This window comes from Astatotilapia calliptera, chromosome 9, assembly GCF_964374335.1.
Source record: "Astatotilapia calliptera chromosome 9, fAstCal68.1, whole genome shotgun sequence".
Classification (NCBI taxonomy): domain Eukaryota; kingdom Metazoa; phylum Chordata; class Actinopteri; order Cichliformes; family Cichlidae; genus Astatotilapia; species Astatotilapia calliptera.
The window spans coordinates 21,999,578-22,018,964 of record NC_137430.1 but is presented as its reverse complement, the minus strand read 5'-3'; the positions used below and the strand labels follow the sequence as shown (position 1 = coordinate 22,018,964).

The 19,387-nt window shown below is 41.5% G+C and overlaps 1 protein-coding gene across 2 annotated transcripts; it reads left to right on the top strand.

The window, feature by feature from the left end:
• mrc1a (mannose receptor, C type 1a) lies at window positions 1-18,946 on the top strand. 2 transcript variants are annotated; one of them, XR_013911311.1, is made up of 30 exons: window positions 1-183; window positions 290-691; window positions 1,945-2,118; window positions 3,172-3,327; window positions 3,403-3,516; window positions 3,629-3,769; window positions 3,857-4,036; window positions 4,399-4,556; window positions 4,637-4,753; window positions 4,835-4,950; window positions 7,379-7,527; window positions 10,924-11,123; window positions 11,220-11,335; window positions 11,439-11,520; window positions 11,615-11,759; window positions 11,875-11,913; window positions 12,214-12,377; window positions 12,514-12,578; window positions 12,692-12,792; window positions 12,924-13,063; window positions 13,218-13,323; window positions 13,420-13,586; window positions 16,096-16,201; window positions 16,925-17,157; window positions 17,364-17,432; window positions 17,530-17,682; window positions 17,769-17,885; window positions 17,976-18,134; window positions 18,222-18,254; window positions 18,345-18,946. XR_013911311.1 is itself a non-coding variant. In XM_026179811.2 (30 exons), the coding sequence occupies exons 1-30, from the start codon at window positions 111-113 to the stop codon at window positions 18,584-18,586; spliced, it is 4,314 nt and encodes a 1,437-aa protein (XP_026035596.1). In that variant the 5' UTR covers window positions 5-110; the 3' UTR covers window positions 18,587-18,946. The 2 variants fall into 2 exon arrangements, 1 of the variants encoding a protein (XP_026035596.1); XM_026179811.2 differs by having other exon boundaries at window positions 5-183; window positions 17,267-17,432.
• Window positions 18,947-19,387: the final 441 nt, after the last annotated feature.

The following is a 19,387-nucleotide window of genomic DNA, read 5'->3' as shown; positions in this document are numbered from 1 at the left end:
GATCACTGTTGCTCCATGTCACACACCTTTGTATACACCAGACCCCTTTGCTCATGACGGGAAATCTCTGCTAGTCTCATCCAACAGTAACTGCAAACTACACAAGGATAATGTTGCCCTGTTTAAATTTTGCTGTGGTCCTCTGTGTCCTTGTCCAAGTCTTCTGCATCACCGCTGATATAGGTATGTAACACAGAAACATTTTTGTTGGTTAATACACTTGTGGCTTCATTTGAAAAACATATCCCATGGGAATGTGTTGCTGAATTTTCTTTTTGCTATGCTCCAGACACGAGTAGCTTCCTGATTTTCAATGAAGATCACAACAAGTGCGTAAAGGTGGCGAGTGCCACCTTTATAACAGTGGATGCTTGTAATCCTCATGCCAAAGATCAACAGTTCCGATGGGTCTCTGAGTCTCGTCTCCTCAGTTTGTCCCTTAAGCTGTGTTTGGGTACAACAGCGATAAAAGACTGGGTGAAGGTGCAGCTCGTGGAATGTGATGAGAGCAATGACCTCCAGCATTGGCAGTGTAAGAACGATACCCTCTTTGGCCTAAAAGACCAGGACCTGCACTTAAACTGGGGCAACCGCAATGAGAAAAGCGTCATGATCTACAAAGGTTCTGGGATCTGGAGTCGCTGGAGGATATATGGCACTCAGGGGGACCTCTGTTCAAAGGGATATCAAGGTAGGAATGATGGGCACAAGAGCCTACAAAGATAGCTAAACCTGAGTCTGCTTTAGCTTTGTAGAAAGTTTAGAAATGTGTTTTAGAAGGTCCTTGAACAGTGCATGCTTTAAAGTTGTTGTTTTTGGAATTTGTAAAGTACAATAAAAATTTTCTTACTTCCATTCAAATTACAAATGCAAAATATTACAATCTGTACAAAGCAAACTAGGTTATAAAAGTGCTATGGCTACTGATGAAATTACATTTACCATCTAAATATCTTAAAGTATGTGGAAGGTTGTTTTTTTATCTGATCTGAGTACGAAACTTGGCTTGGCTATAATAATATTTATTGGGGATTTTGTAGTTGTCTAGGGAAAGTAACATAGTTCTTATTCTTTCCCCCTTCTTTTTGAATATTTGGACAGAGTATGAATGTTTTAGCACATGTTAGAATATGTCGTTGTTTGGAGTGTAGCATTTGAGGATTTAAGCATTACGAAATTATGTTTTCAACTGCAGGTATAATTTTTAGAAAGATTTTCTTGGACTAGAGGGGAGCTGGTTACAGCATAGCTGTTGAGAAACTTGCTGTTCTTACTAAAAGTGAACACAGTCAGGGATCGCTGGTGAGACTGCATAATTGTCAGTGCAGCACAGATAATAAGCAGTCCTTATGAAGGCACTCTCTGTGCACAGCATAGGCAGCAAGTCTCAACTGTATAACTGGAATCCATGGTGGATAGGTGAAAAACCCACACTTTTTAAAGCTTGGTAACTCAAACAACCAAAAGCTGTATTAAGTTTTAACATCACCATCACTTTCAGGTCAAGCTAAAACTTTAGACTCATTTATCACACCTGATAACCTATTTGCAAAGTACAAGTATGAGTTTGCGTGCTTTAATGTACTTTTGGTTTGGAGTGATTTGCAGTGATTTGTACTTACCATTTGCAACGTTTGCAGCACTTCCCAACATTCTGGAGCGTTTTGGGAAAAACCCCTTTTCATCATGGGCACGTGTCCATTACAAGCACAAGTTCATTTTCTAAATTTAAATGACTGACTTTAACCAGGGCAAGAAACCGAACACTACTCCTTCTCACTCAGCATCAGTAAACAAACTTGAGGGTAAATTGGCTGAAATCAATTGAATGAAGTTCTAAAAGCTTAAGAAAAGAAACCTAAGAAGTTGGGAGGCAAACTCTCATAATTATCAATCACATGCTGGTGAAATGACTGCACGTCTCCATTATTTGTGTCTCCGCAGAGATATTCACACTAGGAGGAAATGCTTTTGGAACCGCTTGTCAGTTCCCTTTTAAGTTCCACGAGAAGTGGTACGCCGAATGCACTAAAGACGGTCGTACGGATGGACAGCTGTGGTGTGCCACAGAGAGAGATTATGATAAAGTGGGAAAATGGGGACTTTGTCCAACCAGAGGTAAGGAATGAAAAATCTCTTTAACCTGAAAGATGGTCTGATCCAGTCCACTTTACATCTATAATATGAAGACAGGAAGTCCTCCATGGTTACTTTTATTAAATCATGCACAAAAACTTTGTTTTTTATGAAGAATTAAGTGCTGCAGGCCCGTTTTCTGACCCTCTCTGACCTTTTCCTCTCATGGACTGTCAACACAGCACTGTCCTCTGTTTCCTCTTTTCACAGGCTTAAGTTTCCCCTGGCACTGCTCTTAAACTGAGGCAGGAAAGCAACAGCAAAATAAAGGGATCTCCCTTTACCAGACTGCTTTATAAAGTCAGAGTTCCGTCCCATCTGAGGCTGTAGAAGATGTTTCTTAAATTACATACTTTATATACTTTCTTCCTTTAAGTTTTGAAATTCTTATTGATACTTTCTGTTCCTGTATATCAGCTATTCCCAAAATTAAGACTGCTGTGGCCCACCTAAAAACCACAGACTCCCATGGGGCCCACCTTAATCTTTCTTCTAATCAAAATACAAGAAAAATCAGTGTATTTCTTTGAAAATGTTATTCAAAAAGCATAAACAACACAGGCTGTTGGCTATAAATTGCTAATGTTGCCCAATCAGTGTTAAGGCCCACCTGCCACACAAACCTCAGTACTATAATATCACAAACTAACCACCTCTTATTACTAATTTTAATTAACCTTAATTTAAATAAATACATTTATATGCATATGTAATTGCATATACTTGTAATTTCAAACTGAATTTCTCTTATTACTGCAGCACCACCTGCAGTACCTTCACCGCCCACCAGGGCCCCCCCAGCTCACACTTCGGGAATCACTGTTATAGATCAACATGTCATCAAAACAGACATGTTTTAAATTGTGATAGCACCCAATCTTCAGTCCATATTCAAACCATGCAGGGTAATAAAAGAAACTGAATCCTTCACTGTGTACTGAAGTCAGGGAGCGTTCAATGAATTTAACTTCCTGATGTAAGTAATTTCCAGCTGTGTAATAATTTATAGCGCTTTGTGTCTTTACCATAATCTAGCATCCTCCAACTGGATCACTGACCCAGTCACAGGGGTTCAGTATCAGTTAAACGCACAGTCAGTGTTGACTTGGTATCAGGCCAGGAAGAGCTGCCAGCAGCAGGGAGCCGACCTCCTCAGCATCGTAGAGCTGCATGAGCAGTCATACATTTCAGGTACATAATCAGCCTTCTATCATCTGTGTTATATTGCTGATGATACATTAATTTCAAATGCATGTGTTGACACAGGGTTAGCAAATCATTTGGGCTCATCTCTGTGGATTGGGCTGAACAGCTTGGATTTTGATAGTGGATGGCAGTGGAGCAACGGAAACCCTTTCAGATATTTAAACTGGGCCCCAGGTTAGTATGTCTTGGTATATGTCATGGAATTGTGTGAGTTTTTTAAATACCTGGAGTACTTCAAAAGTACACCCTTTTATATTTAGCATTAACTAACCTGTGCTTCCCACAGGTCATCCATCATCAAACCCTGGGTTAAACTGTGCAACCCTAAATGCTGCAAAGGCCTCAAAGTGGGAGAGCAGCGTGTGCAGCAAGAAACTTGGTTACATTTGTCGTAAAGGAAACGCTACCAGTCTGCCCCCACCATCGAGTAAATTTCCATTTATTATGAGTCCATATCTTTACAATACAAACCTAGAAAGAGTTTGTTCTTAGCCCTTCTGGTCTCTGTCCACAGCCAAACAGCCTGGCTTTTGCCCCAATCACTGGGTTCACTATGCAGGAAACTGCTACTATCTGGTGAGGACTGCAGAGATGTGGAGTAATGCTTTAGCTGCATGCCGCAAAGAAGGAGGAGATCTTGCCAGCATACATAACATAGAGGAGCAGAGCTTCATTATTTCTCAATCTGGATACAGTAAGTGTACAAGAAGATAACAACAAATAACAATATCCTGCTAAAGTACTGAAATATCAGAAAGTAAGTACTCTATCGTGACGTGGAATAGGCCTACCTATTACCTACCTACCTATAAATGAAAAGAAATAATTTTACATTTTGAGAAAATATGAAACTAGCCTTGAGCTAATTAGCTTAGCATAGCATTAGCTAGGTTGTACAGTATGAGCTTTGTAACAAACTATAGCTGGCAGCACCTCCAAACCAGACTAAATAAATAAATTTGTGACGTTCATTAAACAATTCTATTATAAAAACAGCCTGAAAGAGTAAGGAGACATATATGACCACTTTCCGTCTCTATATACTTCAAACCTCAGTGCCGACAGATGTGCTCTGGATTGGCATGAATGACCAAAAGAACCAGATGCTCTTTGAATGGTCCGATCACTCACATGTCACCTTTACCCAGTGGCAGAGTGATGAGCCCTCTCATCTCACCAGCTTCCAGGAGGACTGTGTCCTGATTCAAGGAAAGGTAGCACAAATTCTTGCAAAACCACAATCAATTCTGTTATAAAGTTACAACTCTAAGACCCCTCTGTATTTCTTATACAGGATGGTAAGTGGGCAGATCACACTTGTGAGAAGTTGCATGGATATATGTGCAAGAAGAAGGCCTCGGCTAAACCAATTGGAGGCAGTCTAGCAGAAGTCAACAAAGGGTGCACTCTTGTGAGTTATGTCCTCTCTTTTAAATACAGGTGCAATTTAACAGAAAAGCCTTTATTCATCATTTTTTTCCCCTTTTTTTAGGGATCAATCAGGTTTGGTTCATACTGTTATAACATCGGAGCTGAGAAAAAAACCTTTGAAGAGGCAAAGCAGGCATGCTCAGGGGCTGGTGCGAACCTGGTGGATGTGTCTGATAGGTATATTTCATGTTTAGATGTTTTGTATTAGTTCAAATACCAAATATCCATTCATCTCTCCATCCATTTTGTTCAGCTTATCTGGGGCAGAAGCCCAAGCAGAGAAGCCCAGACCTTCCTCCTCCAGCTTGTCTGGGGGAACAACAAGGCATTCCCAGGGCAGCCCAGAGATATAACCTCTCCAGCGTGTCCTGGGTCTGCCCCGGGGCTTCTTCCTGGTGGGAGATGCCCATAAAACCTCACCCAGGAGGTACCTAGGAGGCATCTTTGTCAGGTGCCCGACTCACCTCAGCTGGCTTCTTTCGATCTCGAGGAGAAGCGGCTCTACTCTGAGCCCCTCCCAAATCGCCGAATTTCTCATCCTATCTCTAAGGGAGAGGCCAGCCACCCTTTGGAAGAAGCCCATTTCTGCCGCTTGTATCCGAGATCTCATTCTTTCGGTCATTACCCGAAGCTCGTGACCATAGGTGTGGGTAGGGACGTAAATCGACCAGTAAATTGAGAGCTTTGCGTTTACACTCATCTCTCTGTTAACCACAACAGATCGGTACAGTGTCTGCATCACTGTGGCCGCTGCACCAATCCGTCTGTTGATCTCCCGCTCCCTTCTCCCGTCACTTGTGAACAACACCCTGAGATACTTAAACTCCTCCACTTGGGGCAGGAACTCGTCCCTAACCCGAAGTGGGCACTCCACCCTATTCCGGCTGAGGACCATGGCCTCAGATTGGGAGGTGCTGATTCTCATTCCCACCACTTCACACTCGGCTGTGAATCGTTCCAAGGTGAGCTGGAACCCCATCACCAGATGAAGCCAACAGAATCACATCATCTGCAAAAAGCAGAGATGAGATCCTGAGACCACCCAAGTGAAAGCCTTCCACCACTTGGCTACGCCTAGAAATTCTGTCCATAAAAATAATGGACAGAATTGGCGACAAAGGGCAGCCCTGGCTGAGCACATCACCCACCAGGAACGACTTCGACTTATTGCCGGCTATGTGGCCCAAGTTCTTGCAACGGTTGTATAAGGACTGAATGGCCCGTAGCAATGGGCCAGACACCCCATACTCCCGGACCACCACCCACAGGACACCCCCCCCCCCGAGGGACACGGTCGAATGCCTTTCCCAGGGAGGCTGAGGAGTGTGATTCCCCTGTAGTTGGAACACAGCCTCCGGTCCCCTTTCTTAAAGATGGGAAGCACCACCCCGGTCTGCCAGTCCAGGGGTACTGCCCCTGATCTCCACACAACATTGTAGAGGCATGTCAACCAAGATAGCCCTACAACATCCAGAGCCTTCAGAAACTCGGGACACCGCTTTCTCCTCCTGAGTCGCCTGACGGTTTGCCAGAATCTCTTCAAGGCAGTCCAAAAGTCTTTTTCCATGGCCTCTCCGAACTCCTCCCACACCCGAGTTTTTGCTTCAGCCACCACCCGCTTAAGTCCAATAACAAAACAAGTGACGTGAGCATTGAAGTCTCCCAGTAGGACAACAGACTCTCCAGGAGGACCACCCTCCAGTACCCCACCCAGGGACTCCAAGAAGGCTGGGTACTCTGAACCGCCAATCGGCGCATAAGCACAGACGACGGTCAGGACTCGTTCCCCGACCTGGAGGTGAAGGGAAAAAACCCTCTCGTCCACTGGGAGAAACCCCAACATACCGGCAGCAAGCCAAGGGGATACCAAGATACCCACCCTGGCCCGCCACCTCTCACCAGGGGTAACTCCAGACTGAGACAGAGTCCAGCCCCTCTCCAGGAGGCTAGTTCCAGAGCCCAAGGTGTACGTTGATGTGAGCCTGACTATATCTAACCGGTACCTCTCAACCTCACGCACTAACTCAGCCTCCTTCCCCACCAGAGGGGTGAAATTCTGTGTACCAATTGCCAGTCTTGGTAGCCGGGGATCGGTCCTCCGCTCCTGGCCGCCGCCCGGCTCACAATGCACCCGGCCCCCACGGTGCCTCCTGTGGGTGGTGGGCCTGCACCACCTTTGCTTTTTGTTCTATTGGTAGACCATACATTTTCAATATTGTGCAATAATTTTCATTTACGTAGTCATTAGAAGTTGAAACTAGATTAAAATTGGATTGCACAGTCCTTGCTCATATCATTACTCAATTCTTGAGGAACATGGTTTCAGTTCTTTCTTCAGTTTTTTTTTTGTTTGTTTTTTTATAGGGGATGCAAAAGAAATCACTGGACAAGGGTAGCTTTACTAGAGCTCTGATCACTTGATCGTGATCACCTACTTTTACATAAAAATCCTTTAATATTAGAGCCTTCATCAGACTAGTATGGACAGTACTGAACCATGACATGAAAATTTGTTTGTCTGTTTTGGACTTTACAACTATTCCACACTTAATTCTAATGCAGAAATGTCACACATATGCCAAACTTTGTGTATGTTTTCATGCAGATATGAGAATGCTTTTCTGGTCAGTTTGGTGGGCTTGAGACCAGAGAAGTACTTCTGGACAGGCTTATCGAACACAGAAGACAGAAACATGTTCAAATGGATGACTGAAAGAGCGGTCACGTTCACTAATTTCAATGTGGGAATGCCAGGTACACCTTAGACTCTTTAACCTTATACACTCTTTAACTTATTACAATCCAGAGTCAGTTTTGATGTGTGTTTGGCATCACTGTCCTGTTGGAATACCCATTTGTGCCCAAGTTTGTGTCCATCTAGCCAATGATTTGAGAAGTTGTAGAATTTGGAAGAATTCACCCTTTGTGTAATGTAGCAGAACCATTGTCAGCAAAACAGTCCTAGAGCATATAGAGCATGTTGCTACCACCACCATGCTTGGCAGTTGATACAGTGTTCTTAATTTACTCCTCCCCTTTACTCCTATTATTTTGGCTGAATAGTGGACAGCTTCAAATTTTAGTCGAGCTTGAAGGTGCTGATTTCTGAAACTGGCTTCACTATTGACAGTGAAGCTGGGATTACAGCAGTTTCCAGTTCATGTCTTTTTTTTTTCTTTTTTTTTTTGTCTGTCCCGTTTGGTTCTTTTGCCATCAGAATTATTGTCTAAAGGCGAGGAAAGATGCCCGACGGATTTACTTTACCAAATTGACCATCCCAGCCTTGCCGTAATGGTCTATTTGATTCACCTTTTATTGTTTATTTTATTTATTTTTTTATTTTCACTTGCTAGATTCGGGACAGACTTGAATGAGGAAAAGAAAAGGGAGAAAGGAAGAGGGGGAAAAAACAGCAGAGAAGAGGGACGGGGATAAAGGGCAAAAAAACAAAAACCAACTAAATAAGCAGACAAAAAAAAATACATATATCAATCACCTGGATCACCTGTTGAGAAAGAAAAAAGAAAACAAGCAGAAGAAAATGAGAGCAATACAATAAACAACATCAAGATGATCTATGGGAATATAACAGTAAATACTAAATATTAAACATTATTGTGCAGCACGTAAGATCGACAGCGCACAGTGTGCTTTGAGGTAGGAGCCAAAAAGGGTGTATGTGTCTGTGAGCACCCGTGTGTACACCTGTGAGCATGGACACGCTTGTATTTAAAAGGTTCCTTCATGTAATGATCTGCTAGAGGGTGTGGGGAGCCACAGCTCCGTCCACCAGGGCATGAAGCAGGTATGGAGGAGATCAAAACTCCAGACATCCAGAGGCCCCCAGTTTCCAGTTCATGTCAATATTCAGTCTTGGTTGTTCCTAGCTTGTTCCTGAACTAACTAAATTTCCTCTCAATTGAGGGAGAAAGTTAGGGTCTTCTTCCAGATTTTGGCAATGTGGTGACCAGTGTTGGGACTAACGCGTTATTAAGTAACGCGTTACAGTAACTACGTTATTATTGTGGTAACGAGCACGGTAACTAGTTATTATGCCAAAATCAGGAACGCGTTAGTCGTTACTGGGATTTAGATAGGGTCGTTACTCGTTACTTCGTGTGGTGGCTATCGCGGAGCTTCCACAGATTCAGTAACATTAGCAAGTGGTGGAGGCCAGCAGGTGGATGAAGGAAAAGGGAGGCAGAAGGAAAAGAGACCCGAGGCGGCCACCGGTCCAAGTGTGAACTGAACTTCAGGTAAGAAGTTATGACCTGCAGTCTCTCTGGGTCAGATATAAACCAAGTTTAGGTGTAGTTTATTTTCGTTATTCTGACTTTTTCCGTACTGCGTGCTAGCTAGCATGACGGGGTTTCTATACAGCTGGGTGGTGCTATGATGTTAATGATGTTGAACTTTATTTTGTTCATAAGTTATTAGAGTTGCCAACCTCCCGTCTGGTATTCAGAGAAAATATTACGCGTTTCTTATTGAGGTGAAAAGGAACAGTTTGTCCGGTAATTCAGCTACAATGAAAAAGGCACAAAGCTGGAGTTATTCTGTGTCTTTGCTGCACAGCTGCCTATTCTTCTTTCATTCTCCCCCCTCCCTCTCCCGTTTCTACTTCAGTCATGAAAACTGATCAATGATCAGCTGATCGGCTCTCTTGTTTGTTTATGCCCACTTTGCGCCGAAAGAGGAAACCAGCGGATGTCGCGCTAAACAACAGCAGCACGTTTAAGCTTGATCAGCTGTTGTTAGAATTTAATATTAATTTCTAGTATCAGCTGATGTTTGCTGGAGCCACAGCTGTAAAAGCTGCTGGTCATGATATGATTTGGTTATCTGGTGAGAGGGAAACATGAAGATGAAACCAGGAGATGTCCTTACTGGATCATCAGAGTTGAACAGGTGATGGAGAAACAGGTTTACCTTTTAGGTGACATGAATGAGTTGAAGGGAAGTTATGAACTATTTCTGAGAGATAAATAACACCAGGATCCTTTTTTAGGTAGCTGACAGCTGGTAACTGTGCAGGGGCGGGTCTAGCAAAGTGTGGCCAGGGGGGCATGTAGGGTGTGATGGCTGCACTTACAGCCACACAGTGGTAATATCACCATGTTAGTGGTCTTTTTTGGACTTTAACCTGTGCCTAAGTTTCCTTCACTGCTCGGTCCATCACATAGGGCATTAACGGGGAAAGGGGGGCACAAAGAAATACTTTTCTTTCTTATTCTCATTTAAAATGTCTAGCTTTTAAAAAAATAATTATCTGAATCTTACAACAAACGATTGATAGATTGATGCATATATACCATCAAAACAGTGAACATCACTGTCACAACAGCGTTTGTTTTCATTCAAAGGCTTTAAGATTTTTCCTATAATGGTGGGCCAGTCTCTAGTCAAAATGTCCGGGCCAATTTTCTGTCCCAGTCCAGCTCTGTATGCAGCTCATCTGCAGTCTGGTGTCATCTTCCTATTCAGAAGGCAGAATTTCTGAGTTCTGAGTACAATCAAAGCACCACGACTGCAGTTTTTGTGTTGGATGTAAAAGGCGCACATGACGCTGTGACGTAGGCTAGAATCATGGCAGTAGTCAACGACGGTCCAGGTGTGGGATTTCTCTCGTGGAAATATGCACATTATCTTTTCCTTTCTATTGGTAGGTGGCACAGTGCACTGTGGCAAGTAAGCAAGCTAGAAGACTGGCAAAGTTATGGAAGCAACACATTAACAAGAGAATTCTGAGTAAAACCAAAGTTACTTTCCCTAGTAACTAGTTACTTTGAAAGTAACGAGTAACTTGAAGTAACTGAGTTACTTTTGAGAGAAGTAACTAGTAATGTAACTAAGTTACTATTTTAAAGTAACTTACCCAACACTGGTGGTGACACAGCTGAATAACTTGTGATTAAGCTAAATCATTTAAACTGATATTCTCGGAATCTGAAGTTGTTTAGAGACAGACCTTCCCAATCGACAGTTCTCCTTCTTCACTTCACTTGGTCTTTGCCATTGTTCTGAGAATGCTGTCATGATAATCATTGTCATGTAATTCATGATCACTAATGAGAAGTTATGCTCAACATAGTTTCTTTTCTGTATTAGATTGAATCTAATCCGTATGCTTTTATCTTACTCTAATAAAAGACAGAAAACAAGGATGTGTTGCCATGACAACTGGAGTTTTTGCTGGACTATGGGATGTTGTCAGCTGCAGTAACAAGGAGAAGTATATTTGCAAGAAACGTGCTGAGGGTGTGCAGACAACAACAGCTCCACCCACCACTCTGGCCGCGGCCTGTGCTTCTGAGTGGACCCCGCTCAGCAAAGGGAACAAATGTTTCAAAGTAGGAGCACAAACTTAAGAACAATAACAAATTTGTGCCGTTTCAGTAATAAAACACTGGCTTCCCCCCCCTTTTTTTTTTCACTCCTTAATAAAGGCGTACAAGAAACGTCAAGAGGAAAAGAAGACTTGGTCTGAAGCACGGGACTTCTGCAGGGCCATTGGCGGGGACCTCATAAGCTTACACAGTCATCAGGAATGTAGAGAGCTCAAGTATGTTTACTTGCACTAGCTAACAGCTTGCATATCTCAGAATTCATACTGGGTAAATCAACAAGTCAGATAATCAGTGCTTGTGTTTTTTACTTTCATACAGTGTCTACTACAGTGAAAAATTCTGGATAGGCCTCAGCTTACAGGGAACCAATGGAGGTTTTGTCTGGAGTGATGGATCACCGGTATGTAGAAATTCAGAACAATCAGGAAAAGTTTTAATTATTACTGCTCTCATTTCCTGCCTAATTATGTATCTTTGTAAAAACTTTGACCTAGTTTGACTTTGAGAACTGGGGCTATGGAGAACCAAATAACCACAATGACAACGAGCACTGTACAGAGATGGACCTTAACTTAAGAATGAGGTGGAATGATCGACACTGTGATGCCTACAATAGCTGGATTTGCCAGTTACGCAAAGGTGAGACAGGCTGATCATATCTTGGAATTTCAGCTCACACAGAGCCAGATTTCCAAACATTTGGTGTTAAATTAAAGCTTGGTAATATTTGTGGGTCTCGTTTATTTATTCTCAGGTGTGACTCCCAACCCCGAGCCTGTGATATCTGTACAAGGTAAGTTTAATTATTGTTCAGAGAAAAGTCTAGTTGATTCAACAGATCTTTTTATTTCACTGAGAAATACAGTTTAGGTCAGTTGATTCACCACTTCTGTCTAGACTCAACGATGCCCTCTGCTATTTCATTGATTGGTCTAAAATGTAAATTATACCTCATTAATTCATTTATGGTTCTTTGAGTCTAAACCCTAAGGATTCTTTAATATTTCTGCCTTTTTTCTTTTCATAAATCAACTTAAAGATTTACAAAGCTGCCTGCATGACTGAACTCCCAATGTTTTTGCTCTCTTTGCAGAATACAACACCACAGACGATGGATGGCTTCTATACAATGACAGCCAGTATTACCTGAACATGAACAAACAGAGTATGGAAGCAGCCAGAGCCTATTGCAAAAAAAACTTTGGTGAACTTGTAGTCATCACAGGAGAGAGCGAGAGAAAGTTCCTTTGGAAACAGGCAAGAAATATAGAATACATTTCCAAACCTAATAAATCAAATCAGGACCTTTGTGCATTTTGTTTAAATTCTAAAATCCACAGAGTCTCTTTTTCCTTTTCCTCCTAATATAAAGTCGCATTTTATGTTTCAACAGATTTCTAGAGGAACACAAGGACAGTACTACATCGGCCTGATAGTGAATTTAGATAAATCGTTTAGGTAAATCAAAATGCATTATTTACAAAAAAAAAACCACTAGCTGTTTACAAACAACCTTCATCAAATGTTTAGGATTCTTGATAACTTGTTAATTCTCTTCTTTTCATTTTAAGCTGGCTTGATGGCACCCCTGTAACTTACACCGCATGGGAACACAATGAGCCCAACTTTGCCAACAATGATGAAAACTGTGTGACTATGTACAACAGCATGGGTGAGTCTAATACAGAGAAAATCTATATTGTAATTTATGGTAAATGTTAGTAAAAAATTAATCCCTAAGTCCCTTGAAATGATTTGAAATTCAATTCAATTCATAATTTTCTGTAAATTCTTAACATGTAGGGTACTGGAATGATATTAACTGTGGTATTGAGCTTCCGTCGATATGTAAGAGAAGCAACAGTTTTATCAATACAACAATGGCCCCGACCACAGCTCCCAAAGGAGGATGTGCTCCAGAGTGGCTAGCTTTCCAAGGAAAGGTAAATACATATGTACTACACAGATTATTCCAGGTAAATGTCTTTAATTAAACAAACAAATAAATAAAAAGTATGGAAAAATATCCTGGCCAAGTTGATTTCTGCCCATTTGTTATTTCAGTATAAACGCCCTGATTACATTTTATTTACACAGTGCTACAAATTTGTTGTGGGGAATCACAAAAACTGGCACGATGCCAGGACACACTGCATAAACCAGGGAGGAAATCTGCTTTCTATAACCAGTGAGAAAGAGCAAGGTGAGTGACAGGAGTGTTGCAAAGTGCAGTTCATGTTTAAACATATCGGCTGATTTTCATGTGTCACTAAATTACATTGCAATAATTCCTTTCTAGCTTTCCTAACAACACAGATGCTGAACTACAAGGAAGATTTTTGGATTGGTATGAATGATGTCAACTGGGAGATGCGCTTTGTGTGGACAGATGGGAAAAGTATTTCCTACACCAACTGGGCCTTAGGGGAGCCAGCATCAGCACCTCCAGGAAGATATTTTCATGAGGTTTTTCTGAGAATTTTTTCTCTCCCTCACACGCTTTAATTTAGAAAAGACATTGAATCAGACTGAGTGCTGCCTATCCAGACAGCTAATATTAAATAAACAGTTTAGTTTAACAGTATGGCACATGTATGTGCCCCAGATGTTCCCAGTCACCTTAGCACATGATTAGGAAGAAGTCTAATATGATATTCAAAAGATCACTTTTAATCACTGAAATGGTAGTATTTCTTTGTTATCCCATGCTTCCAAGTCAAGGTTTGGTCTAATGAACATATACAATATTTAAAATCTTTGTTTCATAATCAGTACTATAGAAAGAAAAAAACAACAGCAGCTATGTTTCCAGTTATCGAGTTCAGGAGTCTCTCGCAGCTGCCACAGGGTCAGAGGCGGGCACACAGTGGCCTTTGCTGGGTGAAGAGACACAGAGAGGTGGACATCCGTGCTCACAGTCAATTTAGAGTCATCAGTTAACCTAACCTGCCTGCAGAGCATGCAGGCAGACACAGCACCACTTGTATCTACTTTTAGTTAAATAAGTAATAGGGGTGCAACGATACACAAAATTCACGGTTCGGTTCGGTTCGATACTTTGGTGTCACGGTTCGATATTTTTTCGATACAAAAAAAATGTTCATGCCTTTTTAATTTGTCATTTATTAAAATTATAAATATATATTTTAACTCAAAAGTACAGTTTTTAAATTTAACCCTAACCCTTGTGCGTGTTTTTTATTTTGACAGCGAATGCGCACCTGCGGACCACTTATGTGCAGCCCCGGTTATATAGCTCGTCATATTGCAGCCACAGAAATTCTTTTGTCCATGAAACCATAAAGCTGCACTTTCTTTTTGCCTTATAGTCTGATTTGTCATAACTTCTCCGTTTTGTGGTAAGCTTTTCTTTGGCTCTCACTTCTTCACCCTGACCTGTCTTATTTGGCTCAGCAGAACTAAAATATATATCTGTCTGTGAAGGTTCTCAGTCATCCAGGTCATCGTAGTCAAATATAAATCCTGCTGCTTTTACACACGGACTCACATAAGCTCAGCGATTCTCTGCGCGATCAACCTCTCACATGTTTAAGCTGCGGGAGATTTCACTTGTCATGTTTGCATAGTAAGCTAACAATTAATAAGACGATGTCAGAGGAATTGGTGCACAAATTATCATCACTCACAGATCAGTGCTGTCGCTCTCTATACACAGTTCGCGCGATTGCAAAGTGAAAGCAAAAAAACAAGCGCAAATTCAAACGCGATTTCAATATGTCACATATTGACAGTGGCTCACCGATGCCAATGACATAATTACCCAGCTACATTTCCGAAAGAATGCAAAAGCATTGACATATATTTTTCCTTCCTACAATAACCCGACGGGCAGGGCAGAGATAGATTTTGGTAGCCCGACTGAAAAAAATCGCTAGCTCCAGGACGTTGGGCTAGCGATATTGCGAGCCCTGTATCTGATTGAGGAATCACTCATCTTTGGAAAAGAGAGTTTATTACAGAGAAATGTCTCTTTCCAAAATAAAAGCTATACTATCCGCTTCTTCTGGGCTATATTCTCAGCAGCATATTAAACAGCTGTCTAAATGACTCGGCTAAAGTTAGTAGCATGCTTGCTTTTTTTTGTCTGCTTCCACTTGTCTTTGCACTGGGATGATGTCGGCGTAAATGTGCAGTCATATTCGTTGTGTTCCCACTAGTGCTTTCAGGTTAATCTCGTTGAAATGACCTTAACGCCACAACACGGCAAATCTCCGTTAACGAGCTACCGCCGATCGCCCGTGCATGGGGCTAGACGGCCAACACGTTAACGAGCTAACTGCGTTAACGCACTAGTTCCCACCCATGTAATTGAGCATTGCATGGCACATCCAACATACTGTTTTACTTTAGTCCATGACTCGCTTACCTTCAGGGTCATACGTCACATGAAAACCAAAATAATTCCAAACGCCAGATCTGAATGAGGGTGGGGGAGGTCCATGTTGTAAGGAGAGCTTAACTTCTGTCTCGCTAGCTTGCCCTGCGCTCTTCCTTCTGACGATGCTGTCTGTGTTGAGCGCTCAGTGAATCTGCGTTCGACTACTCCGCCTAGGCTGCACTGTCGACCCTAGGCGGAGTAGTCAAACGCAGATTTACTGAGCACTCAACACAGACAGCATCGTCAGAAGGAAAGTTGATAAAATAAATTACAAATTTTGTATTGTTCGATACATATGCGTACCGAACCGAAAGCACTGTATCGAACGGTTCAATATCGATACGAATATCGTTGCACCCCTAATAAGTAAATCTGTAAACTCTTTTACTCCACCAGCCATTCTTCCTCCATCACACAGTGATTACACAGATTATGTGTGCATGCCCCAGTGGTAATATTTATGTAAGACCAATAAGGCAAACATTTACTTACTCCAACGGTGTGTAAAAAGAAATGTCAGCATACTATCATCATAATACAATCAATGGAAACAAACCTTTTTTTTCTGCTTGACAGTCCTATGACTGCGTGATCATGATGGGCACCAGTGCCAGAAAAACTGGATACTGGAAGGTGGATGACTGTCAGTCAGATTATGGCTTCATCTGTAAAAGAAAAATTGGTGAGTAACAAACTGACGAGGCCACACTATCAGTAAAGCATGCTGTTAAATTTGAAGGCGCTCTCTATTATCCTTATCCTTAAATGTATTATGCAACTCACCTCTATGAGTCACAAGATCAAGCTTCAGACAACTTTTTTAACTCTTGGATCTGTGTGATGTCAGTGACTAACCCTAATATGGTCATGTTGCCTATGGCCACAATAGCCCTAGTAACAGTCAGCCAATCAGAACAATCAGTTTACAGTTAGCTTAACAATACCCAGCATAAACAAAAATGATTTCAACATTTAAATTATTTAAAAGTGTGACTTGTCATGAATTGTTGAATGAAGGCAGTTGAGAGGACGCTGAATCATGATGTTGAAACAGGCATTACAACAGAAATGCGTCATTACACTGCATGAAAAACAAAAGAAAAACACACAGAGAATGGCTAGGAGCCAAACAGGAAGCACAACCAGAAGCAAAACAGGTGATCTGACAAAAAAAGACGGGGGTCAAAACAGGACTCTGTATACACAGGGGGCTGCTGAGGATGAAGAAGGTCAAAGTACAGGAGCAAGTAATCAAACAGAAGTGAAAACAATGAGAGAAACAGGAGGGGTGAAAAAGCAAAGTGGAAAATAGTTCAGTTTTGTGTAATCGAACTTGAGTTGCAGAGACCTTACGTAGACATTTCTTGTGACTGTGATTACCAGCTAATGTGTGTCATTTACTCAGATTCACAAATTGCTGTCAAACCCACAACTGTGTCACCAAAGACCTTCTACAAGCTCGGCAATGACTCCTACAAAGTGGTGACCCAGAAAATGCGCTGGGATGAGGCCAGGAGGCAGTGCCAAGCAGATGATGCAGAGCTGGCTAGCATCCTGAGCCCCGTAGCACACGCATACGCCACCTTGCAGATTCTCAAGCTCAACGAGCCTTTGTGGATTGGCCTCAACAGCAATGTGGTAGGGGTCTACCTGTTACAGCTTATTGCTGGTTCAAGCAGGATTTCAAGTTGAGATTTTGACCTTGTTTCTAGCTCTGTGTCAGTTTTCAACGATTTTATTTTTTCAGACTGGTTTTCACTTCAAGTGGGTGGATAACTGGGCTCTGTCATACACCAAATGGGGCAAAAATGAACCTAAAAATAACTACGCCTGTGTGTATGTAGATGTGGACAAAACATGGAAGACTGCACCATGTACCAATACCTATTATTCCCTTTGCAAAAGGTCACAAGGTGAGACATTCTGTGTTTTACACTTTGTACACACTCACTATGCAAAGTTAGCAGGCAGCTCATAAGACTGGCATAAAACCTGCTCCTTCTTTTTCAGTTGTAGCTCCCACTGCTCCCCCGCAGCTTCCTGGAGACTGTCCACAATCAACAAGCAGGAGAACATGGATACCTTTCAGAGGCCATTGTTATTCCTTCTTCAGCTCAGTGACCAACGACTGGGCCCACGCCTCAATTGAATGTATAAAAATGGGTAAGTTACAAATAATTCAACGTAAACAGAGAATTATGTCCATGTTTATAACCTTTAGCTTTTAACTGTTGTACCATGTTTATCAGGTGCTTCTCTAGTGAGTATTCAGGACCCTATTGAGAGTAAATTCATAGAAGAGAATGTGGAGATTCTCCAGGACAGTGCCAAAACCTTTTGGATTGGCATGTACAAGACCCATGAAGGTGAGGTTAACTTCAGCATAATATATACATGTATATACACACCGACACATTGGATATGTGTTGATAAATTAACATGTGTCTCCGCTTCAGACAAGTGGATGTGGATCGATGACAGCCCTTTGGACTATACCAACTGGAAATCAGGAATGCCACAGTCAGAGTCGTGTGTGTACATCAGTTCTTACACTGGTCTGTGGAGTACGAGAGAGTGCAGAAGGTCATTTTCTTTCATCTGCAAAACACCAAAAGGTAACTTAAAGAAGCTTTTTTTAAAAAAATATATTCAAATAAGCCTTGTATGTATTTACTGATTTATTTACTGATTTATCATTTTAGTTATTAAACCTACAGAAAAGCCTCCATTTGTTGGTAAGTTGTTAAAAATATATAACATATATTTTTTAATTTTTCAAATCTGAGTAAATTCACTGCTCCAACTTTACATTTTTGCCTCCTCAGCCCACGTCGTCCAGGAAACTACACACGGGTCCGCTGGCATCACTGTGGCTATAGTATTAATTGTAATCGCCATAGTTGGACTTGGTGCCTTCCTCCTGTTCCGTAAAAGGATACCTAGGATACCTGCCCCCACCCTGGGAGAATCCACCTTTGACAACAAGTTATACTTCAACAATCCAAACCGAGCAGCGGTGGACACCAAAGGGCTGGTTGCGAACATAGAACAGAATGAGCAAGCATAGAAAGGCAGGAGAGGATTGGCAATCAACCCCATGAAAATTAGATTTCTGTTTTCATTTTATGTTTATATTTTGGATCACTTCTCTGGAAACTGGAACTGTTTGGTGGGGGGGGGGTTGGTTTGTTTGTTTTGGGTGGGGGTTTGAGGCAATTGTACGATTTGTATCAAAAATAGTGATTACAAATTATTGCGTTTTTGTTTTTCATGATAATGTAAAATGTGAAATGTGTACAAATTTTTTTGTTTTGTTTTAATGAATGATGAGAATGACAAAAAGTGAATTTTAGTGCTATTTGACAAATCTTTTTATGGCATTTAAATCAAAGCCTGATTAAAAAAATATGAAAAGATGAAGAAAAAATTACATTTTTTTTACTTTTAAGTGAATGAATAGAAGCATAGTATTTATTTAGAGCCGTGATATACATGAAGACTGGGCTGATTTCCACTAAGTTATGGTAAACATGAATAGTTGAATCTAATAGAGCTGCAGGCAACATGCTTAGTTTCCACTGTGATGTTTATGTAACCATGTGTAGAAAGGAAAGAGAGAGAGGTCCTTCTCCATCAGGTGGAGAGCAGCTAATCACCTGATGGCAGGGAGGTGGTAAGTACAGGAGGACAAAAAAAATACATTTTATTTATAAAAACCACTCCAGGGTGTTCAGGACAACAAAAACCTAAAAGCACACAAAACAAACTAGCAGTCCACAGTATATTAAGCCTACAGTCACCATGGTCTTAAACTAAGTGCTCAATAAACCATTGGAACAAAAAGCCTTTCATCAGCCTCAATATGAAT